Source organism: Petromyzon marinus, chromosome 39 (genome assembly GCF_048934315.1).
Source record: "Petromyzon marinus isolate PM22_M1 ecotype Great Lakes invasive population chromosome 39, UKy_Petmar_22M1.pri1.0, whole genome shotgun sequence".
In the NCBI taxonomy this organism is placed as follows: Eukaryota; Metazoa; Chordata; class Hyperoartia; order Petromyzontiformes; family Petromyzontidae; genus Petromyzon; species Petromyzon marinus.
In genome coordinates, this window is record NC_133705.1 from 15,679,082 (window position 1) to 15,706,958 (window position 27,877).

At 45.3% G+C, this 27,877-nt stretch overlaps 1 protein-coding gene across 3 annotated transcripts in view; it reads left to right on the plus strand.

Moving 5' to 3' along the window:
- The window catches only part of LOC116950456 (neprilysin), a 36,896-nt gene extending 20,820 nt beyond the window's left edge, over positions 1-16,076 (plus strand). For all 3 annotated transcript variants that reach the window (XM_032968226.2, XM_032968223.2, XM_032968225.2), the window contains 12 exons: positions 983-1,076; positions 1,480-1,608; positions 2,373-2,471; positions 2,983-3,066; positions 4,465-4,568; positions 5,779-5,837; positions 6,639-6,758; positions 7,617-7,750; positions 8,764-8,829; positions 11,298-11,393; positions 11,795-11,871; positions 12,684-16,076. In XM_032968226.2, the coding sequence (XP_032824117.1) occupies positions 983-1,076; positions 1,480-1,608; positions 2,373-2,471; positions 2,983-3,066; positions 4,465-4,568; positions 5,779-5,837; positions 6,639-6,758; positions 7,617-7,750; positions 8,764-8,829; positions 11,298-11,393; positions 11,795-11,871; positions 12,684-12,783 (1,162 nt within the window). In that variant the 3' untranslated portion in view covers positions 12,784-16,076. The remainder of the gene's footprint in view (positions 1-982; positions 1,077-1,479; positions 1,609-2,372; positions 2,472-2,982; positions 3,067-4,464; positions 4,569-5,778; positions 5,838-6,638; positions 6,759-7,616; positions 7,751-8,763; positions 8,830-11,297; positions 11,394-11,794; positions 11,872-12,683) is intronic.
- Positions 16,077-27,877: the final 11,801 nt, after the last annotated feature.

Consider the following 27,877-nt stretch of genomic DNA (forward strand, 5'->3'; position numbering starts at 1 on the left):
CTGCCCAAGCCCGCTTTGCTTCCTTTCCAGTCAACGTTCTTCTGTCGCTAAAGTTCGTGTACCCTCTCCGATCCGCAGGTCGCTCAAGCTTGATGCGATTCCGAGCATGGCATCGTCCCGCGGTCTCGTTTCGCGAACCGGTCGCCCTAATTTTGTTCAACGGTCTTCGTCAGTTTCCACGTCTCTGAGCCGCAATGTCAACGCGCAGCATGCTAGGGTTAAACAAGTCAATTGGTTGGCTTTTCGCAATCAAATTCAAGCCTTCCCCAGAGCACTCCGATCGGCTCTCATCAGCCTCTTTGTTTTCGAGGCTAAGAACAATGACAATCCCGTCGCTTTGTAAACGCGTCCACGTCCAACGGCATCTCGAGATGCCGAACGCAGCGTAGGCAACAACACTGGGAAGTGGGTGAGGGCAGGGAAGCATCTGCGAGTAAGAGAGATCACAGGGCTACACGATGGGGTCCTAGACACCTACATAATGTCCAGGGTCTGAGTTGTATAATTATAACTTAGAGCCCTTTTGTCAATCCACAGCTGGATGAATGCCTCCCCAACCGTCACACCGTGTCGGTCAGGGGAGTTGTCTGAACATATTTCACCGCGCTAAGTCGGTGCCGGGTTGGTGAAGGGGTGGGGAGGAGGGCAGAACAGGTTCTGATATCACTCGCCACCGATGTTACTTAGTCATGGGCAGGAGTAAAACTTGGGTAGCTGGGTTCATAGCGCTGTGCACTAACCACTATGCCGTTGCCCCCACCCTTAGCATTGTACATCTATATTCAAAACGGAAATGGGCTCTGAATGGAAACTTTAAGTGGCTTCCATTAAGTTTTCCCCATCCTCCACCAAATCCTCTTGATGTATCACCGTGGCCTTCTGGTTTTCCTCCTGTCACTGAGAAGGTAGATGGGCAAGTATGGTGTAGGCACGTATTGATTGTTGATGATTATGGTTGCTGTTGTTTGTTTGTTTGGTTTAGCACGATTCAAAACTACATCGTCTGGATGCTCACCGTGGAACACGTAGAATCTCTCAGTCAAAAGTTCAAGGATGCCAGAGCTGAATTTCGCAAGGTACTTCACATTGGTGTGACGATGTATTTGAAGCTCGCGATACAAACATGCATACATAGATACGTGCATGACATCGCACGTATCGATGCATGGGGCAAGCTATGGCAAGAATAATCAAGCCGCTAAAAGTGACGCCTCAATTCCAAGTGAACGCAGTTGGACTTGTATATGTGTGTCACTACGTGTATGCCTAGTGAGTGTTTGTATGTTTACATATATGTTGAACTTATTTTACACTGTGCTAATCAGAGGTGTGGGGGGGAAGGACAACAAACTAAACACAAAAAGCAGTTCTAAAGAAATGTATGTTCCATCGAGAGATTATAAATCGATAACGATGGCCAAGGAGGACCGGGGCCCAGTGAGCTGCAGGTGACCCATTCCCTGCCCCTCTCTCTCTTAGGCTTTGTATGGAACAACGTCGGACAAGGCTCGCTGGAGGAGCTGCAGCAGCTACGTCAACAACATCCTCTCCAACGCTGTGGGAGCTCTCTACGTGGAGGAAGCATTCGCCGGAGACAGCAAAAAAGTGGTGAGTAGTCGTAGTACTAGTAGTAGGAGTTACTTTTGTTTCATATTCGAATTGAAGGGCCCCTACCGTGGGGGCGATGGTTTCCACACTGGACCTCGAATCCAGAGGTCGCCAGTTAGATTCAATGTCCCAGCAGCGTAGGTGGGTACACCACTCCAAGTTTGCGTGGGGTGGCGGGGTGAAGTATGGCAAATACAACCAATGGCTGCATTAATTAACTAAATGCCCATGGGTTTCTGTTCTTTCGTGTGATGACGATGCGTTCAGGAGCTCGATGCCAATGTCGAGGGCTGCAGGGGAGAGTTCGTGTATTCCCGCTTATTCCTCTTTCCTTGAAGGAGCGCAGACGACGATGGTTCACTATATATATGGTCGATAGTTTTGGTTGCATGGCCAAAATCGCACTGTGGCCTGCCTTTACTTTTCCATTCATGAAGGAGATGTGCACATCAGACTGTTGACGTTCTGATGTGGTTAATGGTTTCCACCACCACCACCACGGCTAGTGTCTTGGAGGTGGGAGGGATGTCAAAGCCAGGAGGTGCGTCCGATGTTTTGGATATCGAACGAGGTGTTTATTGCCGGACGCCCAAATTTTTCTCCCCCCTCTGTTCGCCGACATTGTTCTGGATTCTGGGAGAGATTCTAGGAGGGTGACAGCGCGATCTCAGGGGTGTGACCAGCCTGGGTAAGCAAAGGGTGTCAATTTATGCACCGCCACTCTCCTGCTCGCCTGTCTAATGCCCGTCGTTCATTGCTCAAAGGTGCAAGAGCTTGTGAAGTGGATTCGCGAAGTGTTCATTTCAAACCTGGACAAAATTACCTGGATGGACGACGCGACAAAGGGAAGGGCGCGCGACAAGGTGAGCGACGCTTGTCACAGTCCCCGGCACGCCGCCGGTGAACCTCGAAGTGGGGAAATTAGCGGATGATATATTGTTGCATTCGAAAACACAACTCTGATTAAAGACCAATGCCAGAGATGTTTTGTTATTTTTTTTGCTATTAAACCGGACATATGACTCGGTGGTCAAACAAGTGGCTTCACCATCGGAAGGTCCACGAGTTCAAATCTTTCTGGTCGATAAAATAAGTAACCACCTTGTGGGGAGGTCAACGCTGGTTGTCGTCCTATAGATGGACTTACCCCCGTGAGAGGAAGGTGGAATTTCCACCACTGGCTCAGAGCTGTGATGAGGAGAGGAGCAACCACCTCATTGCTCATTTGAGCAGAAAATCACCTTGAACTTTTGAGTTAAAGCCGTATTTATTTCAAATTTTTTTTTAAATGACACCATTATGCATATTCAACCTCTGTGCACGTGATTACCTTCGGATGGCCAAGAGAGAATCTACGCTATTGTTCTATTGCAGGCTTTTGCTATCGTCGAACGGATCGGATATCCCGAGTTCATCGTGGATAAAAACGACCCCAAAATCGACGAAGAATACGCCGACGTGAGTCGAGTCCATCAACAGTGCCTCCTGGCAACATCGGATCGCGTGTGTTCGCCACGTTACCCCGGCCCCCATTCACTCGGTGCCGATCACACTGTTGCGTGGGCCAGGGCACGTAGTGTGGCATTGCAAGGGTTCAAAGGTCGTGAGGTCAAAGTGTCACGTGAGGAAGAGGCAGGTGCGCGCACAGCCACGCGTCGGAGGTCGGGGAGTGCCCTCTTAGCGAGTGGCTGTTCGTTAAATTTATTGCGCCGCAGGTTTAGTGTTGCGCTCTGCTTTACTACGATTGTGCAAAACATATATACGCAACTACTGGGCCAGGCAGCTCAGTGGCAGGGTTCAAATCCTGACTGGGGCCCGTCGCTTTTCTCGTTACGTTGTTTAATAAGTAGCAGACGGAGCCACTTCTTAGAGTGCCCCAATGTGTTGGCAGCCAACGGTGGAATCCCAAACGCCGAGCCCCACCTCGCTCTGCCACGGCGATGGCAAGCGGGCTAACCATCAACTTAAAGATGTCGAAATATAACAAAGACAAATATCCCCCGTGTAGCCTTAACAGACTGTTGGGGCAAGTGCTGTAAGCAAGTAGCACCTATGAAGGCTGGAAAAAGCACACGAGGGGGTGGGCCACCAGCAGCACGCCCGGCTGCCTTTGTCCCCCTAGCGTCAGTGTTTACACGCCGCACCAGGTACTCATTTGAGGCTGAGTTAACCTAGGGGATGCCCATCACCGGTTCAGATAATCGCCACTGGTGTTGGCCGTGAGTGGGAATCGAACTTTGGTCTACGGGTTCATAGCGCAGCGCGCTACCCGCTACATCACCCATACAGGCAACTGTATATCAATATCTGTTGCTACAGTGTGCACATCAATCACTCCATCACGTGATGTATAAGCAACTGAAATCCCAATAGCCAGGTGCACTCTTAGTTGGGCAGCGGTTCGCAGTTGGTAGTTTAAGAGTTCAAATCGTGGCTTGCGGTTGACTCAGCCCATCATCTCGCCTGGGGGGTCAATAAAACGAGTGCCATTTTGTGGGGGAAGTAACACTTGCTCTGCTATGGATAGACTCGCCCCCGCCATAGGAATAAGGAATTAACTCAGGGCTGTAAATCGCGAGATTTCTCCCGACTCGGTGCATCTCCCACTGTTTGTGCCGCTCCCTTGCGACCGAAGGTTCCATCATCGCCATTGTCACCTTGGGATCTAAAATATCTATATATTTTTTTGTCCAAAATGTCGTGGCTGTCTCTTAGCCACATCGCGACATTGCCGTGGCGTCGCGACACTCACCCACGGTGCCCATGGGAAGAGGACGGGGGGGGGGGAGGGGGCGTTGGGAGGTTATGCGTGTGAAGGTAATTGTCGATATGCTTTGTTGCGTTCTGATGTTGTAGCTGGCGTACAGCACCACTGAGTACTTTGCGAACACGCTGGCATCACTGGCGTTCGACTCGAAAAGAAGACTCGCAAGAATCAACACCGCAGTGGACAAGAACGAGTAAGGGCTTTTTTTAAATCATCACGCTCACGGATATATGATCCACCTGCACATGTGAAACACTGCGATCGGTGGAATGTGGAGGTGCATCCCTGTAGTTGCTTCCTCACTTTACTGCTGGCACAAGGGGGGCCTCCACTGGAGGGGAACTCCAGAGAGTCTCTCTCGAGAGGATATTTTGGTCTACTCTTCCATGCTAGCCAAATGTGCTGGCAGAGGTGGGTGTCCCCACACTTCCACCACACACGAACCTGTCAATCGACTGAAGTGTCTACCAATCTCAAGTGCTGGCTCGACAAGAGGCCGGGCGATTTAAGTAAATTGCCCACTGTGTCAACTACCACGCCGGGAGGTAGAACCGGCGACGTGTGACTTGGGGAGCTTCCTCTCGTAGAGGCCCTTCCGTCAGCAGTTGTGTGAGCGAGCAGTTTGCATGGCCGCAGCTTTACCTTGACCTCGTTCTAATAGACACTTAAAGTATGAAATATAGAGTGGAATAGGTTTTACCCTTTCTGGCAATAAAACGGGTGTTAGGATCCTCAAACACCTTTTACTTGCATTGTCTTTGTACTGGTCGCCTTTTGCCATTCCCTGGTCTGACACCGGTGGAGACTAGGCCAGAATGAAGGCTGCCTCTGGTGTAGGCCAATAAGTTTCCACGACAATGCGTACATCATCAGAGCGTGTTTGTTTGCATGTTTTGCCACAAGTGCTTGCAGTTAATGCAGACTTGATGCCTTGCAGAAATGTATCTATTTGTTGTTTGAAGAACACGCGTTTTATTTGCCAGAGAGGATATTATTTTCCATCCTTTGATGCTGCCAAGAAGGTCCCAGGGAGACACCTAAATGCACCCTTGCGCCCGGCTTACAAGCGACACCGTCATGACATGTCCTCAATATATTGTGCGCGTTATAAATTGTAGTCGTTATTATTGCAAATAATTCTACTCTGTTCTCGCGTAAGATGGCAATATGGTTCAGGAGCTACAATGCCAATGTCCATGTCTGCTGCTGGCCACGACGAGAGGGCATCAGTGAGGGCATCAAGAGAGAGTTTGAATAGTTTTGCCACTCATACAACCATTGAAGGAATGCAACTACTATTTCATCATTACACGATAAATTATTTACAACAATCACAAAATAAGCCACAAACCCAATGCCCGTTGATTGAATCCCGCACTCTGTGCAATTACTTCTCATTTCAGATGGATCTCAGGAGCGGCTGTGGTCAACGCTTTCTACAGCTCGAGCTACAATCAGATAGGTGCAGAGCACAAAAACAAAATACAACACACAAGCAAATGCAAAGCAGTTCACGAAACAGCCACATTCATACACGAAAAAATAAAATCGCATTGCGTCAAGGTGTCTAGCTGGTGAATGGCCATCAATTGAACTGGATCACTGGATTTACAGCATAGTGCATTAACACTCCTCCTTGCAGTCAATATAATGCAGTTCTATATATTTTTTGGAATATGCAAATCATTGACAACATTTACTGTGTGAATGTATAAAGTGCATCAGTGTTTTCTGTCGATGCCTTATAAAATGTCTGTCGGAGAATGGCGACGTATCATGAATCTCTTATTTCTAATACCGTTGACATCTGTGGACCCGACAACCTCCCTGTTAAATTTACAGCACCCATATAACCATCTCCGATGTGCTGTTGGGTGGCACTGCGGTGTCATCGGCGCGATGTCCTGCCAAACGGCGCGGCGGCACGACCAAAACACACACCAGCACAGCGCTTTACGGCACAACCACAAAGATTTAAGCCGTTGTATGTTGTTTATCCCCCTGTTGCAAATTCCCTGCAAATGTACCCCAGTCTTATTGTCCATCCCCCCATCCCCCCCCCCCGTCCCCACCCCCCAGTTCTGTTTAAAATCTCCATACATCCACATTGTTTTGCGTTAATGGGTTATATTTTAAATGCGTAAGCATTGTCCGCGTTTTCCAATCTGCCTTGAAGGAGGAGGAGGAGGAGAGTGTGCGTGGGCGTGCGGGTGGCTGTTCACAATCTGCTGAATGCGTTTCAATTCACTCCCCGCCAACCCAGTGTTCCCAGCGGGGATCCTGCAGCCGCCCTTCTTCGGCCTGGATCAGGCCATGTCCTTGAACTTCGGAGGCATCGGCATGGTCATCGGGCACGAGATAATCCACGGCTTTGACGACAGCGGTGAGAGAAGAAGAAGAATAATAACTAGTTCGTGAAGCCTGTCTTCGGCAGGCAAAAGTTTTCTACAAATATAACAATTAACCTGATATGATTTTTTTTACAATTTTTATCTACGATCAGACACTGACAACTACTCCAAGAATGTGTATTTTTCCGCAGAAAACCCACAAATATTGTCGACTTGACTCAACTTGTTATACTTTAAGATGTATCCATTGGAAACCGCTCGATTTAAAGACTTTATTAGAAATAACAAAAATGCATGAACTTAATCCGCTATGAGGGGAGTTTAACACGTAGGCTTGAGGGGAAGCTCCGATCCTTGACCATTTTCGAATTATTCAGATTGGAACGTCATAAAATGCGTATTTTTTTCGTTCAAAACCACTTTAACGCAAAATATCTAAAAGATCAATAAAAGATGGAACAATGGTTCTCCCTTTAACTTTATTTGCTCTTGAACCCTCTACCAAACGATAAAACCCACAATCTTATATTTTAAACGGTTTCTGAACGACACCAGGCACACACGTGTTTGTGGGGCACATATTTGCGTCCTAAAGCTACCTATTCAGCAAACGTCAGTCGAGAAGTACCCTGGAGGTTTGTGAGACATACAGATGGACGTCTTTATTCATATGGATAACAAAAAATCATTTCAACCCTCGCACCAAGTGATTTCGCCGGCGTAGGTGTGGCGAAATAGTCGACCTCGATTTCATGTGCGGCATGTAACGTTGAACTTCTTTCGCACCGCACGCAGCCAAGCGTGGCTCGTCGGAGATGCGGACGACAATGATCCACAGGTGGGCCGTTATCGAATGCCTTTTTGTGAACGCGGGCGCTGTGCTTCGGTAGGTCGTAATTTCGACAAGGACGGCAACCTGGTGGACTGGTGGTCGGCCGAATCGGCTAAAAATTTCAAGCAGAAGTCGCAGTGCATCATCGATCAGTACGGCAACTTCCAGTGGGACCTTGCCGGAGGACAGAACGTAAGGAGTTTGGAATAATCGTGTGTTTTTGGATTCGAGGCTGCAGCATGAGCGGTCAGGACACCGGGCTTGCGATCCTCGAGGTCCGCCAGCTCAATTCGAACTCCCCGGCGTGGCAGTTGAAGCAATGAGAGCGCTGCCCAACCAGCCGTGTGGATGGGGTTGCACCACAGTTAGTCGATCGGCGAGGTCGCGTGCGGTGGGGTGACGCGCGGGGACTGGCCCGCCTCTGCGAACATGTTCTTGGTTATTTTGGTAATGTCACGTTGAGTGGAAAACAAAAAATAAAAGTGATCAAAATAAAATTCATAAATTGAAAATACTAAAAGCTTTTATTATTTTCAATTCATTTTTTAGTATTAAATTTTAATTATTTGTATTTTTTATTATTTCATTATAATTTTTATTCATTTTCTAATTTATTTCCTATTTACGTGACTTTACCAAAAGAACCAAAAATATTAATTCCCGCAGTCACGAAAGTTTTAGGTCAAATTCTGACATGCTTGGCTAGCGCGGAAGAGTCGGGCACCACAACCCTCTCGGAGGACGGGTGTCTTTAAAATCGAATGTACGACAATGCCGTGTCGTGAAAATGCCTCACCGAGTCTCGGAGGAGGTGGGGAGGGTGGAAATTGTAAAACGCGCTGAGCGACCGATAGCGGAACGGTGCACGTTTGTGAAAGAAAGAGAAAACCGCGTTGTCATTTTGTTTCTGGAGGTGGAAACGCGTCGGAGAGCCCGTGAATGTGGCGGTACTGCGATAATTTTCAACAACAAACAAAGAGACTGCGCTTCTCGTAATGTTCATGAACTTTTTAATGCACACCCACTGTGAAATTCTCAGAATACTTTTAGAAATTTACAGCGGGGCGCGATTGTTCGCGCACTCACTGCAGCCGTCAACCTGGCGACAACGAGTTTTGACTCGCGGCCACGGCGAGCACGAGTGACGAAGTGAACAGATAATTTGTCGTTGCTGTGTTTGTCTTGTTGTTGTTGTTGTCGTGCAGCTGAGTGGCATCAACACGCTGGGAGAGAACATCGCTGACAACGGAGGCATCCGTCAGGCTTACGAGGTGAACACGTGTTCTCACGGTTACCTTCCACGCACTGTCTCCACAACAGCACTGAACCCTACGTCTCACCTCCCCACCTTTCATTGCAATAGTTACCCTCTTTCATTGCAATAGTCACCCCCTTTCATTTCAATAGTTACCCCTTCTTTCATTGCAAGTCACCCTCTTTCATTGCAATAGTCACTCCTCTTTCATTGCAATAATCACCCTCTTTCATTGCAATAGTCACTCCTCTTTCATTGCAATAGTTACCCGCTTTCATTGCAATAGTTACCCCTCTTTCATTACAATCGTTACCCTCTTTCATTGCAATAGTTACCCCTCTTTCATTACAATAGTCACCCTCTTTCATTACAATAGTCACCCCTCTTTCATTATAATAGTTACCCCTCTTTCATTACAATAGCTACCCCTCTTTCATTACAATAGTTACCCCTCTTTCATTACAATAGTCACCCTCTTTCATTGCAATAGTCACCCCCTTTCATTTCAATAGTCACCCCCTTTCATTTCAATAGTCACTCCTCTTTCATTACAATAGTTACCCCTCTTTCATTACAATAGTTACCCCCTTTCATTGCAATAGTCACCCCCTTTCATTACAATAGTCACCCTCTTTCATTTCAATAGTTTCCCCTCTTTCATTACAATAGTTCCCCTCTTTCATTTCAATAGTTACCCCCTTTCATATCAATAGTCACCCCCTTTCATATCAATAGTCATCCCCTTTCATTTCAATAGTCACTCCTCTTTCATTACAATAGTTACTCCTCTTTCATTACAATAGCTACCCTCTTTCATTGCAATAGTCACCCCCTCTTTCATTACAATAGTCACTCCTCTTTCATTTCAATAGTTTATCCTCTTTCATTACAATAGTTACCCTCTTTCATTTCAATAGTTACCCTCTTTTATTACAATAGTTACCCCCTTTCATATCAATAGTCACCCCCTTTCATATCAATAGTCACCCCCTTTCATTGCAATAGTCACCCCTTTCATTGCAATAGTCACCCCCTTTCATTTCAATAGTCACCCCCTTTCATTGCAATAGTCACCTCTCTTTCATTTCAATAGTTAACCCTCTTTCAATGCAATAGTCACTCCTCTCTCATTGCAATAGTCACCCCCTTTCATTGCGCGTACCGCCACGTGTCTAAAGCGCCACATGGGACTTGAACGGGGCGTGGACGTACTCCGAGAAACACGCTTCGTGGAGCGCGTGCGCCGCGTTCCTTTAAAAATATTTTTTACATTTTTTTATTTTAACGTCGAGTGACTGAGGACGCCGAGCCGAGCGAGTTGGCTGAAGAGCGCCGAGCTTGCCAGCGAAGGCAGCTGACGCGCGAGTCAGCGATGAGATCCAGTGATGGATTTTCCTGGTAGCACAAGTAGCTACACATGTAGCTACGGGCCCCGCACTTTCAAGTTGCCCCGCGCTTAACGCTTTCAAGCTATCAATTCCGTTTCAGAGAGTCTGCGCTTGCTCTATTACTATAGTACTATACTGCCTTAGACTTTTACGAACGACTGGGTGCTTAAGGTGAGCGATTTGTCGTATTATCTGTCTGTATAGCAAATGAAAAAATACAATTACTTTACCATGTAAAATAAATTAGTGTTTTAATACGTATCTTTTTTATATTTTAGGGCCCCTTTATAGAATATGCTACAGGCCCCGCACTAGCTTAATCCGGCACTGATGCGATCCCAGAAGCAGCAGCAACCACCCCCCCCCCCCGCCGCACGTATGTATGTTGAACTTGTAAATGTTGTGGATTTGCTCTTCAACACACCGGTGTGCTGTACAAGTGTAGTGACTGACTCCGAGACACTACGAGTATGAGGCACTCTGTTTATTAAACGGCCTTAACAGTTAACGCTTGGTAACTACGGTTCCCAGTCAAGACAGCTGGTAGACTGCCTGACTGGCGGCGCCGAGGTGGTGAAGACTCCGGCAGCAGCACGACAGGGACTCCCCCCCCCCACTCCACACGACAGCCCCGAGGTCCCCTCCCGGGGCCCCTCTTATACTGGGGGGCGTGGCCTGGCCCCACCCCCGGCCACGCCCCCCTTCTAGAACCTACCAGCAGGTTCTCGATGTGCCCCCTCCGTAACCTTTCCCCTACGTCCCTCTCTGGTCTCTCACGTGGCCTGCTGCCAGTCAGGGCTGCTGCGAGCTGCAGATCCCCTCCCCTGCCAGCAGCCAGCGCTATGCTGCTACGTGACCGATTCTATGTCACTACACTTGTAACTAATTGGCATTATCTGTTCACGTAACAAACCTTACTAATTGGCTGTGTCGGATGGTGCGCGGGTTTAACGACACATTTATATCTACGCGATCTAACCCCTGAAAAAAACCTGTATTATTGATGTTGGACTTCTCTTGCACGGCACGTCGCTAACCGTATGTCGCGTTCTGCTGCTGCGCCTGTGTCCTCGACGCACGGCCGCGTTGTGTGCAGGCTTACATGGCATGGGTCAAGGACAATGGCGAAGAACTGCCACTGCCCGGGCTCCATCTCAGCCACCAACAGCTCTTCTTCTTGAACTTTGCTCAGGTAAAATAAAAACAACACTCATGTGATCGCCGTTAAGCGAATGCAGCCTTTGCAATTTCGGTATCGTCATCCACATCACCAACATCATGAGGCAGGATTAAATCAACTGCTGGATCAAGCTGACGTCCCACTTTTTTACATTATCTGAATTTAATTTAAAGGCTTCAATTGCTGAACAATAAAAACGATCATTGTGCGCGCTCCGTGATGCATCCATCACCCATCGTTACCATCGTGGCTTCCATCTATGTATGATTCGCCAAACACCGTTTGCAACGTGCTAGATTCGTGTGGTGTGTGCCCTAACACCTAGCTACACAGGAGCTTCCTATCCTAGCTACACAGGAGTCACCTACCCACCCTAATAATTCACAATGTTGTTGCTATGTGTTGGTTTTCAGGTGTGGTGCGGCGATTACAGACCCGAGTATGCCAGCAACTCGATTAAAACAGACGTGCACAGCCCTGGAAAGTTCAGGTCAGTCACACAAATGCAAGTCACTTCACTTCGTAGCCCGATGATGCAGTTGTGCTCTACAGCTTTTCCCCGGCGTGCGTTTTTGGGTCACACCGCGCGTTGTTCGACACGATGTCCGACGTTTCCCTCCGCACTTTGAGAGTTTTCTTCTACTCCGTTCCTGAACAAGCTGCAGGTACGTGCAGTGAAATGTCGGACGTCAATCCAAACGACTCGGCAATCAAACCAAAAAGACATCGGAGAGCTGTGCACACTCCTTGGCAATGCAACTCACTCACCCTTTGCATCATGATGAAGTAACAATAACTCAGCCCTGCGCCGATCCACTGCTGGATGAAGGCCCCCCCAAGTCATGTTGGCGATGTGGGGGCTGTTTGACCATGCCTCACCACGCCGGTAGGAGGAGATGCCCAAGTTCGGGTTGGATTATACTCCATGACTAACGTCAGTTGTGGCCAGGAACCAAACGGAGGTCACTGGGGTTCATAACGCAGCACGCTAACCACTGTACCACCACTGTGGCCCCTTGTCATTGGCATGAGCACTATCGTCATCATTATCATCAACAACAGCCACGGTCGATCCACTGCTGGATAAAGCCCCCCCCCCCAAGTCACCGCCATCTCTCGCAACACCTACGATACCACGGTGTGCAATATGCCGATGCTCGGTGATCTCCAAGATAATTGCCAAATGTCTCCATGCCTCTTGGCCACTGGTTTTTGGCAATTGGTTCTTCGTGCCGTTCATTGTTGTCGTCGTCGTCGTCCGACAACTTACCGCGCGCGAACGCGGTCGTCTCTCTTTTGCAGGGTCATTGGATCCCTGCAGAACTTCGAGAAGTTTTCCGAGGCCTATCAGTGCAAGGCCTCCGACGCCATGAACCCCAGAAGCAAGTGCCACGTTTGGTGAAACGGAGAAACGACTTTTCCCCAAAATAACTCGTGCGTGCCGTTGCGTACCGTCAGCCACGCGACGACGCATCGACTCGTCGAGGAAAATCTTTTTTTCACTTACCGCCCTTCGACAACGACGATGCTCGCACGGAATCGCGTTGCTGGGAATAGTTTTTGCTTTGTCTCAACTCAAGAGGTCCCTGCCTGCAGCCACCACAATTGGTGGTTGCTTACATTCGCCACAATTTAATCGATTATTTAATTGATTCTTTAATCGGATTGGATTCCCCCGAACTGTCACAGTTAATTGAATCGTAAGGCAAGGCGGTGGGTGGGTGGGGGTTAATGATCACATGCACGCAGTGTTGATGCACGCAGGGTGAGGGATTGCCAGGATGTCTTCAACAAAGGGAAGTCAAGAGCGACTTAGGAACGGCAGCAAAGGGGGTGAAATCGTGAATGTGTAGCGGTACGGTCGTGCGGATGTTAACAGTGACACAGTGTAGTGGATTGTTGCACAGCAGCAGCATAAATGTAAGAGGCAGGGACAAGCAATGGAACGTCAGTCTCATCGTAGTCACCCCCCCCCCCCCTCCGCTGTGACAAAGGGCCAGACCCACACATCTCTGAGGTGTTGTGATGCTTGTCCACACCACAGCAGGCTGCTTTGGCCTCGGGGAGGCGTCGGAACCGGTCCAGATACCAACCACTGATGTTAGGCGTACACTGGAATCGAACTTGGCCCGGTCGGGAGCGCAATGAGCTAGTCGCTGTGCTACTGCTCCCCAGAGTCAGCACACCACACACGCGCGCGCGCACGTGCGTACGTTTGCACGGTCAACAATTGCTTCTCGCAAAATGCAAACGACACGCGTGCACCTTGCACGAATGGTTATTTGCATTTTCTTTTCGGACACTCCCAACCTCGAAAGTGAGCTCTGGTCCCTGCTGCTGAAATGTAATACTGGGTGGCAAAGAGTATTGCAATTAAATAGCAATCGATAGAAAAACTCATCTTGCAAAAAATAATGTTGGCAATTATCCAATGCTCGGTTCTACTCGAATAGGAAATGGGCAGAAATTAACGAGTCAGTTTTTTTTTCTGGATAAATAACACGAGTTTTAAGATATACATAATGTAGATGCGTCCAGGAAAGACGTTCACGAAGAAATAGTTTCAACTTCAAATGAAAGCCTGGATTATCAGAATCAGTGTGAATGTATTCCTCAAGGACTGATTAGATAGTGAATGACATATCATTTAGATTGGACGTCATGGCCTCGTCTCCGATACACAGCATCACAGTGGTTGTATACACAAACTACGGCAAAGCATGTATGTACAATTAGGAAAAGGGCACAGTGAAATCTTAATATAAGCATATATTGTATAAGCAGAGTTCTGGTTAGCACGGTTGGCTACGTACGGTGCAAAATAAGTTGAACACACACAATACAAAAGGCAACCTCTGATATAAGCACACGTTGGTATATAAGCACGGCTGGATTTGCTCCGATGGGGGTGTGGGTCATATCTAGCAGCTGCTGCTGCTGCAGGTTTATTGTGAAGTGACGTGCGTGACAATCGTGACATCCTGTGTGTGTAACGGGGCTTAAATGGACCAACATCGAAACAAAAGCAATGGCTGGGTGAACAACATCAGCTTCGCATGTATTGGTGCTTCATTAAATGAGCAAACGTCATACGTTTTCAATCAACACATTACTCAACTAATACTAACAGAATGTACATTCTTTTGTTTTGTATTTGTTTTATATTAATAGGTGAATAGAATTAAGGGAAACGTCAGATGTGTTGTGCAGGCAGCTTTTGGGAAGTTGCATTCAAAGGCTCAAAGCGTATTCGCGAGTCTCAGCTTAAGCCACCCCCTGCTGATTTCTCACACCGTGGTACTCGTTTTATCGACCACCCTGGGATGATAATGAGCCGAGTCCAACCCTTTAACCGGGATTTGAACTCTAACCACAGTACCGTCGGATCAACTGGAATCCCATTGCCTCAACTTTCATCTCAAAACGTTTCCATTTGATTTTAACAGTCCACACAGCTGTACAAAGACAAATATCCCCTGTATAGCCTGAACAGACTGTTGGGGCAAGTGCTGTTAGCGAGCACCTATGAAGGCCGGCACGGTACATAAGGGGGTGGGTGGCCAGCACCACGCCCGGCCGCCTTAGTCTTCCCAGCGGCGATGTTTACACACCGCACCAGGTACTCATTTGAGACTGAGTCGACCTAGGGGAGGCCCAGGACTAGTTCAGATAATCGTCTCCCGGGTTCGTAGTGCGGCGCACTAACTACCACACTACAGCTACACTCCAGATGGACACACACTCACATTAAGTGATTTTCCAACCGTGATCATGGGCTGTGGAAGTTTCTACCGGTTTAATATTGGCGTGGAGGTGCGTGGCATGAGAGCTGGAAGTAACAAGTAAACTGTCGAGCAGCCTGATTGTTAAAGCAGTGTTCGCCATTTAGAGAGGCTGGGGAAATGCGAAAGCTTTAAAAAATGTAATCGAGTAGCGACGCGTATCTTCATTTTACGTTTCGTTTTATTACTTCAATGACTAGCAGCCCCCTCGTCGACATTAATACTGCACTAAAAAAAACATTCTGGTTGGTAAAAGTTGCCGGGGTTTTCAGTGGCCAGGGGCTCCCAGCTCACCACGTGTCTTGGTTGAGCCTTCCGGAAATGTGGAGTGGGTTTTGGGTTAATGGCAATCGATGATTCTCTCGTACCAACAGTGTCCCTTTTTATAACCCGTCACATTCAATGGGGCCCTTTTAATGTTCCACTTTCAAAGGGGGGGGGGGGGGTGTCGGCTTTCAAAAGCAATTCGAGCAATGTTTACCTTTAGTTACTTCCATCTTCCCACGGTAGGCAACGTTCCGTGCCGACGTCGTGAACGTTCGAGACGTCGCGAGCGACGGTGTGGCTGTGACAGCCGCGGTCGCAGTGCGGGCCCGAGGTGTCTAGCGCCGCTCGCCGTGCGGTGTCGCGTGCACCCGCTCGCTCGTGCTGTGTCGCACCGCGCCGCCTTTCTGAATTGTCATGTCTGCGACAGGCAGTAGAAGTGGGCCACGATTTGGGTAAACGGAATTCACACGGCTCCAGAATCGCAACGGTACATTAGTCACAAATTGAATGCAATCGTGTTTACGCGATGGACGTTTCGTTTATAAAAGTATATATTTTTTTCTGAAAAATAAACTACTTTTTTTTCCATGGGTGATAAATGTGTAAACATTTAACGGTAATAAAATAGAAAAAAATTAAACGTAAAGTATTGTTTTGGTATTTAAACGAACACTGATTTTTTATTGAGATTTTAACACATTAAAACATTGTTCAGAAACAGTTTCGTCATATCACCCACTGCATACTCTTTAAAGTCACGTAGGTATAAAATGAAACAAATTAAATCACGACGTTTCGGGCGCAACACAAGCGTCCGTCATCAGGTGGGAAAGCATGATCTGCTGCTGAGGCAGACTGTTTTAAAACGGTTTGAAATGGGTGTAGCCCAAGGGTCATAAAGAAGTGGCCGGGGCTCGTGATGTTAATGCGAGAGATTAGCATGATGTTAATGTGAGAGATTAACATGATGTTAATGTGAGAGATTAACATGATGTTAATGTGAGAGATTAGCATGATGTTAATGTGAGAAATTAGCATGATGTTAATGTGAGAAATTAGCATGATGTTAATGTGAGAGATTAGCATGATGTTAATGTGAGAAATTAGCATGATGTTAATGTGAGAAATTAGCATGATGTTAATGTGAGAGATTAACATGATGTTAATGTGAGAGATTAGCATGATGTTAATGTGAGAAATTAGCATGATGTTAATGTGAGAAATTAGCATGATGTTAATGTGAGAGATTAGCATGTAACTGTATGCTAGGAGAGCGGCCTCCTCGACGAGGGAGTGCAACCCAACAGGTGCAATCCAAAGGACATGTGAGCATGAGAGTGCAATCAAAAGGACATGTGAGCATGAGAGTGCAATCCAAAGGACATGTGAGCATGAGAGTGTAATCCAAAGGACATGTGAGCATGAGAGTGCAATCCAAAGGGCATGTGAGCATGAGAGTGCAATCTAAAGGACATGTGAGCATGAGAGTGAAATCCAAAGGGCATGTGAGCATGAGAGTGCAATCCAAAGGACATGTGAGTATGAGAGTGCAATCCAAAGGACATGTGAGCATGAGAGTGCAATCCAAAGGACATGTGAGCATGAGAGTGTAATCCTAATGACATGTGAGCATGAGAGTGTAATCCTAATGACATGTGTGTATGAGAGTGTAATCCAAAGGACATGTGTGTATGAGAGTGCAATCCAAAGGACATGTGAGTATGAGAGTGTAATCCAAAGGACATGTGAGTATGAGAGTGTAATCCAAAGGACATGTGAGCATGAGAGTGTAATCCAAAGGACATGTGTGTATGAGAGTGTAATGTAAAGGACATGTGAGCATGAGAGTGCAATCCAAAGGACATGTGAGTATAAGAGTGTAATCCAAAGGACATGTGAGCATGAGAGTACAATCCAAAGGCATGAGAGTGCAATCCAAAGGACATGTGAGTATGAGAGTGTAATCCAAAGGACATGTGAGCATGAGAGTGCAATCCAAAGGCATGAGAGTGCAATGCAAAGAACATGTGAGCATGAGAGATTTTCTACCTACGTGACTTTACCGAAAGAACCAAAGAGTATAGATTCCTGCAGTCACGAAAGCTTCAAATCAAGATCACTCATTGCAGTTTGTCAAAACCAAATCTGTGTTGCCAACCATAACACATTTAACCTTGATCTAATTTGATGTATTCTTAATCATCATCAGCCATGATGAATCTACTATTAGATTAAAGCCTTCCCAAGTTACCGCCCACCCTCTTACAAAGCTGCAATATAATAAATCCACATAGCACCTGCACAACACAAAACTAATTTCATTGCTCCATCTCCTTGTTGGACGTTGGTGAAGCCAGTTGCTCGACCACTGAGCCATCCGGCCGGTTTCATTGGAAACAAAATGACATCACGTCTTTGTCATTGGTGTTGATTCAGAGTTGTGTGCTCTTGTGTAACAATGTCATCCCCTGATTGTTCCACTCCGAGGTTCACCGAGTCTCAAGTCCATTGTCTATTTTTCAAGAGGATCTTGCTCGAGATATTTGGCCAAATCCTAACCAGATATCCTAATCGGGCCACCGCGGTGGCGAGATGTTAACTACCTCACCTGGTATACAGGAGGTCGTGGGTTTGATCCCGACCCTGACGCCTGTCGTATATTTGGAGTTTGCAGTTCTTACCGTTGGTCGTGTGGATTTTTCTCTGGGTTGTCCGGGTTTTCCCTCTACATTTAGAATTATGCGTTTCGAGTATTTGACTGCTATACATTTCCACATGACAAGCCACTTCGTTGAGCCATCATTTGTGGCCGGGTCGTTTGTGAAAAAGAACTGTGCATCCAAGTGGGTCTTATCTGGTAAAATAAAAACACAACGGTGATGAAGGGTAAACAAACATTTCCTCTCTTTGTAGGCGATCCTCTAACACGAGGGATTGCACTGCTTTAAGAGCGAATCAGGTGGAAGCTTTGTCTCGTGACATAACACAATTTGGATTTTAACAAGACTCATTTTTGTATATGCAGTAAAGCATGCGTGACCCCCCCCCCCCCCCCCCACCTTATTAGTCTCCCCCCGCATGCCGATGTGGGCGACGAAGATGGTGGAGACACATTATACTCGTGGAAACACACGCCTGCAGCGAGTGGTCTGAGCCTCCCCTAGGGCAACTCGGCCTAAAATGAGTGGCAGATGCTTCGTGCGAACATTCGCGCTTTGGGAGGGAGGGTGGAAAAAAATGCGACATGGGGGTACGCTCTTCGCCACACCGCTGTCTCGCGTGCAGTGGCGGCATTCAATGGGTGGCACATAAACAGCGCGTGAGCCGAGCGTCGATTATAATTCACACACTGCCAACCCTCGACGTGCGCGCGACACACACCACGTGGCGCAACCACCCTCGCGCGCGCACGATGAACACTCCGTGAAGAAAGTGGCTGTTAATACCGAACGCAGAGGAAGCTCGAGACGACGTGAGCGCACGTACCGTGTCGCGCGCGTGGACACGGTACGTGCATCCTGTTAAAAAACAAACAAAAAATAAAGCTAAACATTTTCAATCGCGCGACCGAGGCAAGTCATTTGAAGGGCTTCGCAGAGCATCGCTGACTCGCTCCAAGCCGCGTGTCGACGCTGAGCCAGAGCAGCGCACGCCAGCGAAGTCCCAACTGAGTCCTGGACTGTTCAGTCCATTGCCCTGGCATCGGATTAATCGTTTCACAATTGGATTTTGATTTTCGGTGGTTTCAGTGGAATGACGTTTACATTTCTTTAGAAATGGAGTCGAATTCGTTATTAATGGAAATCACGGAGTTTTATTAATGAAACGGATATATCGGGAGACGCCACCTCTGAATTATTCCGGTATTTCGAGCACACAGTGTCCCTGGTAATGAACAGAATCGTTACATTAAAGTGATACAAATCTGAACGGACAAATGTTATAAAATATCTTCACTTTACATAGTTTTACACCATTATTAATTTACTTTGTATACGTACTCCCACACCACACCTCTTCCCGCCAAAACAACAAATCTCGCAATTGCTGCGGTTGAGGTTTTTACTATTTTGAATTATATATAGCCCCTTATAGGTGTATTGGTTCCATAAAGTACAAAAAAAACACGGGACTCGTAAATAAATAAAAACACACTGGGATGTGTTCTTGGTAAATAAGGACGTCTGAGAATAGCCAAGAGCCATTGGGACCGGGGAATAGGCAGAGGTATGTTGGGGCTTTTTTACAATTACGGGTGATTTATGCTCCCAGGATGGGAAAGTGAATATAAACACGTGGTCAGTAAAAAAAACACATTTAGAGCTACAAGAGATTACTTATGTGGAGTTGGTTGTTTGCTTAGTTTCAAACATAAAAGGTGCGATCTGTAACCTAGAAGCAAACAGGGGGAAATTATTGCGTGCTCTTTATATCATGGATTTTTATTTTCCTATTAAAACATTTCCCTGGGTAATCCCCATGAGATAGAACATCTCTCTTCTTTGGTTCTTTCGGTAAAGTCACGTAGAATGAGAATAAAATAATAAATTGATAAAATAAAATAACACAATAATATTCTCACGACGTTTCGGCCACAACACAAGCGGCCTTCATCAGGTGAAGGGACGAGACTGTCTGGTAGGACAACTCACTCCAGCGCTGTCCTACCAGACAGTCTCGTCCCTTCACCTGATGAAGGCCGCTTGTGTTGTGGCCGAAACGTCGTGAGAATATTATTGTGTTATTTTATTTTATCAATTTATTATTTTATTCTCATTCTACGTGACTTTACCGAAAGAACCAAAGAAGATGAATCATTGCAGTTACGAAAGCTTTAAATCGAAATAGAACATCTCGTTTGCAAATGTCCCCAGGGTATCGAGTGGCGCACACACATGCAATGACACGGAAACTAACATTTCAATATATATAATTAGCACAAATCAAATTCAAATGTAAACATATCTAAATTCCAGCCATTTCTCAATCTGACAATGAAGGGATGAAGACACCCCCATGTCAATCGTGGATGTTTCTTTTTTTTACATCTCATACTTCACCACGCTGGTCAGTGCGGGTCGGTAACGGATGGAGGAAGCAAAGGACAGGTTACAATATCACTCGCTGCTGCAGATGGGAATCAAACTCGAGACAACCGGATTCAATGGGCAACGCTCCAACCATTGCCCCACTAAAACGCATACACACAAGTAGGGGCCAAGTCCGCATTCACGGACACAGAAGTTGACCATCACAAGCCGCAGCAAGAGCGTCGTTGAGGCTTGAGTCTACGAATGGTTTTACACACCCTATGCATGTGATACGTAATGGAGTTTCATTCTGGCACCCTGTAGAACACACTGGCCTGCACTGCTGTAATTCCCTTCACCGTGCACATCGCCAACAAGGGAATTTGCAGATCATTTTGAGAATTAGTGTCGGCGAAAAAAAGGCTTTCTGGTTCACAAATGTAGATAGGAAGATTTTGGGTCTGTAAACATCGCCCGTCTGCGCTGAAAAGCAGTCTTCCTTTCATTATCCTCATTTCAGTAAATGTGCAGGTTTCTGTCGGTAAGACGTCACCCGGAGTGCAAATATTGAGCTGATCAATTTTTCCATGGCCTCTGCGAGAAGGCACCAAGAAAGGCCTCATTGATTAGCTGTTTTTTTCTTCTTCTTCTTCTTCTTTTGTTACAACCTTCTATTGGAGGTGTGTGTGGGTGTGCATGATTCGGTGGAGAGCAGCGACCTGGTGATTCGTGCACCTTGGTACGAACCCAACCAACCGAATAACAATAAAACACGTCTAAATTTCGATTTAAAGCTTTCGTGACTGCAGGGATTCATCTTCTTGGTTCTTTCGGTAAAGTCACGTAGAATGAAATAAAATAATAAAAATGAAACATAATAAAATAAAATTCTCACAAATTTTATTATATTATGAAAATAAAACACGTGTTAAGATGGTCAAACACCAAATAGAAATATTTTTCAATGAATCATGTCTGCATTGACCATACATAGTTGTGGTGACCTTGCAAACAAAACATGCTCCGCTAATTATATGTATTGTCCTTGAAACTGATTGTTCCACACCAAAGACAGCCTTCTTTAGGGCCTAGAATCACCAATGTCAGACCAGAGAAAGCCAAAAGGCCTTTCCAGGACAATTCATATATTATCAGAGCATGTTTTGTTTGGTTAATGCAGACATGGCTCTTTGCAAAAGGTTTATAGCTGGTGTTTGAACATTTTAACACCTGTTTTATTGCCAGAAAGAGTAAAAATATATATTTTTCGTACTTTGACACTGCTAGAAAAGGTCCCTTTTTCTCTCTCAAAACAACCGAGTTTGATTTCTGACCATGGCTAGCTTAATTTGTAAGTGATATCCGAGCCAATCTTGGGCCTCCACTTGGTTGACTCAGCCTTCATTTAGCACAAAGGTTGCCTACCAGGTGCGGTGCTGGGTATTCTGGGTATTCCACGCCTCGTGTGTGCTGTGGTGGCCTTAATAGGTGCTCGTTAACAGCACTTGACCCAGCGGCCTGTTAAAGGCTATACTGGGGATCTTTGTCTTGATTTGTGTTTGCTCATATACGGTGTTGCGGAGACTTCGAGAAGGCTCTAATTGCCAATGTGCACGGTCATCGTGTAATTACGCTTTTGTTTACTCTTAAATCGCACATTTTCCAAAATTAAGTCATTATGAAACGTAACGAATGAATCCAGCTTTGTAGTGATGGAAGTACACTAATTTACAAGGACAATAAAGCCTTCCGCACATGTCTTTGCAGCCCAGTTTGAATTAATTAAAGGCCATTACGGGTTTTTTTTTATTAATATAAATCTATTCCAACAAAATGTGCTTATTAATTTGACGAAAGTGTACGCTCTCACAAAAGGTACAAGCTAAGCTGCCTTGACCCACAAGTGTGACACTGGAGGGTTTACAATGACAGTAACAAATTCAGTTCGTCCGTAAGTTCAACAGATAATACAGCATAGCCATTCACTTGGCTTGACGCCTATGTTATTGACAACGAGCCCAAATGTCAGCATCCATACTCAGCTGTCACCTTACAGGATTACAATTGCAAGTGGAATAAATAAATAAAAACATTGAAAGTTGGCATGTAACGTGTTCTGTCAAATAAAATTATAAAATACATTCAGGTAATGCAAACAAATAGTGCGATAGAGAATATTACATTTACGATTATGATGTTTTATATGATCATGTTATTGGTAAAACAGTGATAGTTATTTTCTTCATAAACGTGGTAAAAGACAACGAAGCTGTCTAATTATATAATTATTTTTGGTCTTGGTTGTTATGGGGGGGAAAAATGAAATTGGTAGAAATTGTTTTGCTCACTCAAACTGCAGGATAGTGCACATCATTTCAACGCATCTAAAACTGTAGATTTGTTTGACATATGCTGTACAGTTCTGTAATTCAATGCTTATTTTATTTTATATCGTAGTAGGTACGATGTCAAAGCATGAGTGAGCCATTCACATCAATGTAGGCAAGTTGGCAAAAATGCAAATATACCATAACTGACGATTTTTTTTCCCCGCAAACTGGAGAAATGTTGAATAGCGTGCAAAATGTCGGCAATTTTGTTAAATTTATATGAAAAAAACAGTTGTGCGCGCTTTGAAACGTTCCGGTTATCCCAGCTCCCTTGATTGGGACGCATTAAGGCCGATTTTGTGGTGGGAATTAAATCCAGAAAGCGGTATTTCCTGACAGAGCAACAACACACACACTCTGTGCTCTGTTTAACCACTTGGAAACGTTAATACAAATTCCCCTGAGGCCAAATGCTTGTAAAATACGATTTATGTAAAGTGAAAATAAGAGTTATCTATTTTGTAAAGCAGCGCTTTTAACATATACATGAAAGTGTATTTCTGTGTTCTGGTCCATATGGTGATTAAGCTGAAACTACTTAAATAGCACGGAAAGGGCCAAGGTCACTCAGCAGGAACATGCATTTCGTATCTTCCTTTTATTTTTACCCAACCTAAATTAAACGCATCACGCACTCAGCTGAAGATAGCGCATTACCAGTAATTTGCCAACCAGCATTTAATGAGAAGTGGCAATCCCCATGTTAATCTTATGAACTTAAAAGGTCAAGAGTAATTTTCAATTGTATCGCTGCAGATTTTCATCATCACCTGCATTACTCTCCGCCACTTTAGGTGCAAATGATTTCCTTGTGAACCCAGAGAAGCTCTTTTTTATGGAACGGTTGACACAGTTATTTATTTATTGATGACGTTGCTAAATTTGATTTCCTTTGCACATCTGGGCACGCAGGGCCATTTTAGGGGCGCATGCGACTGCACAATCTGTTTCAGTTGAACATAATATTAGACATAGCAAGTCGTGGCCAGTACTTTTATAGTAGGGATGAATTTCAAATGTAAAATAATTTCAGATTCTAGATTTTCTTAGGACAATTATGGATAATTTTTCAAATGTTCTGATTGTTTATTAACACGATGCTAATGACTAGTTTAACGTATATCTTCGTGCCAACAAAAGTGACCTCAGCGTATGGATGCCGCCACTTGCGTGGACATCACGTGATGGAAGTGATGTCACTTCATGTGATGTCATATTTTCGGATCAGTCTGAATTTTTTTTTGTATTCATTAAAACCACGTCCAATTTTAGGTTTTTAAGGATGAATAAAAAATGTGGAATTACATCCTTAGTTTCTAGAGATATGTTTGCCACGTCATTCACCGAGCAGTGGATTGACAAAGAGCTGCACATTATTGCTTGTTGTTGTATTATAGTATCACCTTGCCAGCAGTTTCATGTGTAAGCGATTGCATGGCTGCATCTTTCACTTTTACCATATATTCCATCACCGTAGTAATGTAGTATATAGGAAAATGTTATTTCACAAGGGTGTTCCGGGTTAAATAATGAGCTTGATTTCAATGCCATACATGTAAAACACAAGCACCAATAACAACACAAATCATGGGGCCTCCTTTGCCAGTACCAAAATATGATAATAGGTTTTTCCCCTTTTTTCTGGCAACAAAACAGGTGTTAAGATGTTCATATTCTTGGTTCTTAAGATATTGATATTCTTGTTTCCCTTCTACGTGACTTTACCGAAAGAACCAAGAATATGAATCCCTGCAGTCACGAAAGATTTTTAATCAAAATTTAGGTGTTAAGATGTTAAAACACCAAACTGAAACCTTTTACAAGAAATCATGTATGCATTCACCACAATGCTTGTGGTCAGAATGCAAAAAAATCCTCTGATAATATATGCATTGTCCTTGAAACGGATTGGTCCACACCAGAGACAGCTTTCTTTTGAGCCTCGTCTCAAACGGTGTTAGACCAGAGGACGCCTTTTGGTGTTTAACATCATAAACCTATTCTTAGCTCTTTCGGTAAAGTCACCTGTTTTGTTGCCAGAAAAAAGGGGAAAACCCTATTATCACAACAACACAAATTTGAACAACTACACACGTCTATTGCAGCATTGGAGTCGACATGTTTCGCTATGGGCGGGACATGTTCAAAATCACCAGGTTAAAGACAGCTGCCACGGCATTGCCCCATTCATCTGCTGCCACCTGCTGTACAGAATAAGACTTTCTACCATTCGTGTTTAGCAATACGGGTAAAACCACGCATAGCTTGGCCTTCTCTAAAGTCGATTTGCTCGTTATTCATCGAAATATTTCACGTGGGAAACCCCAATATATGAAACGCCGCGTTGGACAAAAAAGAAAATCGACAAGTGGAATGATTTATCATGTTTAAAAATCAATACGAACGTTTACAGGCACAGGCCTGTTGTTGCATGGCACATACTCAAACAATAGCAGCAAACTCTCATCTGCTTTCCATAACTTTCACGATCACCAAATCTATGGTACATTCATTATTTATATCACAGACTTGCCAACCACGTGCTGAATAAAATCAACAAAGAGCTTCAATGATTTTTTTGCCATGTTTTGTCGGAATGGAAAATTACGTGACGTCGAAAGCAAAAAATAATCGATGTTATCCCTCCAGTACAGGCCCCTTCCGCCAGGAATAGCGCGATCAAGAAGTTGAGCTATACTCTTACCACTCGACCTTATCATCGGGCCCCTATCAATGCAGACACGCATCTCTCTCTCTCACTGTGTGCCGTGTCCTTTCTAAAAAAAAAAATACGGTCTATCTTCCGTTTAGATCTGTCCATGATATTTAATCAAGAACTTGTATTCGATGCAGTACTCCCAATTGCGTCCAACCGTTCACATTGCTTATGCAGATCTTGTGCTCTCTTTCCTGGCTTATTGTACCGATCGTTTTCTCAGTCAATGCATCGCGTCCAGTCTCTTGCCTTTTATCCAGGATGAATAAATATTATCATTAATTATATATCCAAGAACTCAAAATGTAATTTCTCTAATTATTAGTAATAATTCTACTAGAACTCTGCTGTTACTGGTTTAAACAGAAAGTGTCTTCGCTCACAGCCCTTTCCAACACCCGGGTAATAGACATGTCACGTCAACATTACCCATTGTATCTCTTCCCTTTTCAATATGTCGTGAATGTTTTAAGTTAGCGTGTACTTAAAAACGAATAATTAACGCAGTGTTGCTGACGTTTAAATGCGCACCCCATTGTCTCGTGCCCGCCTCCGCCGAACTACAACGCTGGACACTTTAATTTGCGAGCGTTTGTGTAGTTTTGTTCAAAAGATAATGAAGCGACTATTATTATTCCGTGGAACTGAGGGCTATTATTACTCCGCGATCAATGTGTTATAGAGGTTAACGTGCTATGTGCCTCACTGTGCGCAGGGCAAGCTGACCTGTCAGTTTGCACCCGTTGTTCGCTCTCCACCCTGCCGAGCACACCTATACGTCTTGTCTCCTGTCACGGTAATGGAACAGTGTGACAAGTAAACGTGAGTTGATAGTTAGTGGAGATGAGCGCACTCATGGTGGTGAGCCCACTACGCTGGCCTCGCGAGAGATGGCGGCGGCTTGCGTGAGGACTTCATGCAGCAGTGGGTTGAACATGGCTACTACTGCTGCTGATGATGATGATCATGATGACACTGGTGTGCAATGGGGCATTGTCGCAGGTCAAATGAAGCAGGGTGGCACAGTTGGGTTATGATGGCGCATGCCTGTGAACTTTGGATGCAAAGGTTGGTGGATCATGCTGGTTCATGAGACATGTAAACCCGCTTGAAATCTGAGGTTGTCAGATGGCAGGACAGCAAATTGGTTGTGAACACACCTGTTCAGACCTTTGAGCGGTAGTATGTCCCTTGTTTGTTGGGGTTTTCTCGCAGTACGTTGGTTTCATATCACATGCCATTCAAATTGGTCAAACATCCCATGGCCAGACAATTGAAACAAATATTGAGACTCAGAGAGTATTTCCTGGAGGCAAGGTTTGGTGAATCACATGGAGCGAAAATCCCAAATTCAATGGGCTGTGGGGTCACCGGGAAATTGCAGTACATTAGTACAGCAATGAATACTTTAATCTACCTGTGTGGAACTTTTTGAGTGTTTTACCCCATAATGCACTAGAGTTGTCTCTATGTTGCACATTCCAAAATGGAGAGATGGACTCCACATCGATGGCAAGACATTCATTTAAAATCTCTATGAAATGTAAAAAATATTTACATCACACTGAGCAGGTCTGTATCAGGCCTCCATTATCCATGCGACTGGTGTACCAAACAAGGTCGCTACTCAGGAACCACACCAGCCACCCACTGACCGGGAATCTATACTCACTGCCCTTGTAAATACACGTGTTTGCTTAAACCTTTAGCAAATACGGACCTTACAAACAAACCCAACTGATACGTGCCTGAAAGAGAAATAATTGCGTGGGGTGCCCATTTCATGTTGTGCAACGCTTGGGTTTCTCTCATATGAAGCCCAACATCCCAAAAAGAGCACCCTACAAAAGAATATGATTGAGGCACAGTGAGGCTTCTACTGGTCGTGTGTGGCCAGCGTGGAAGATCAGGCCAAATACCGTCTGGGGGGTGTGGGGGGCTCTCAATGTCCGTCGATTCGCGACGCTTCTGCCATAAACGGCATCAGCAAGCGACAGAAGCGCTGCACCTTTGCATTCTCCAAAGCAAAGTTTGTAATTCGTTTAGAATAATCTGGAGCACACAAGTTTTGTTACGCATCGCGGAAGTGACAGCTGAATTAGGGTATTTTCATTGTGAGTTTCATCTTCCTGAGAGTACAATGAAGAGCACTGAATTGTCATCACAAGAACGTCGCTTCTACTTTTCGCCGAAGCCCACAGAAGACGAGATTCTGCAAGAAGCAAATTGTGGGAAACGTCTCCCGAATATTTAAATGTTTTTTGGGGTTTGCATGATTTTTTATTCTTTCAATGAGTGTATTGCTTCACCA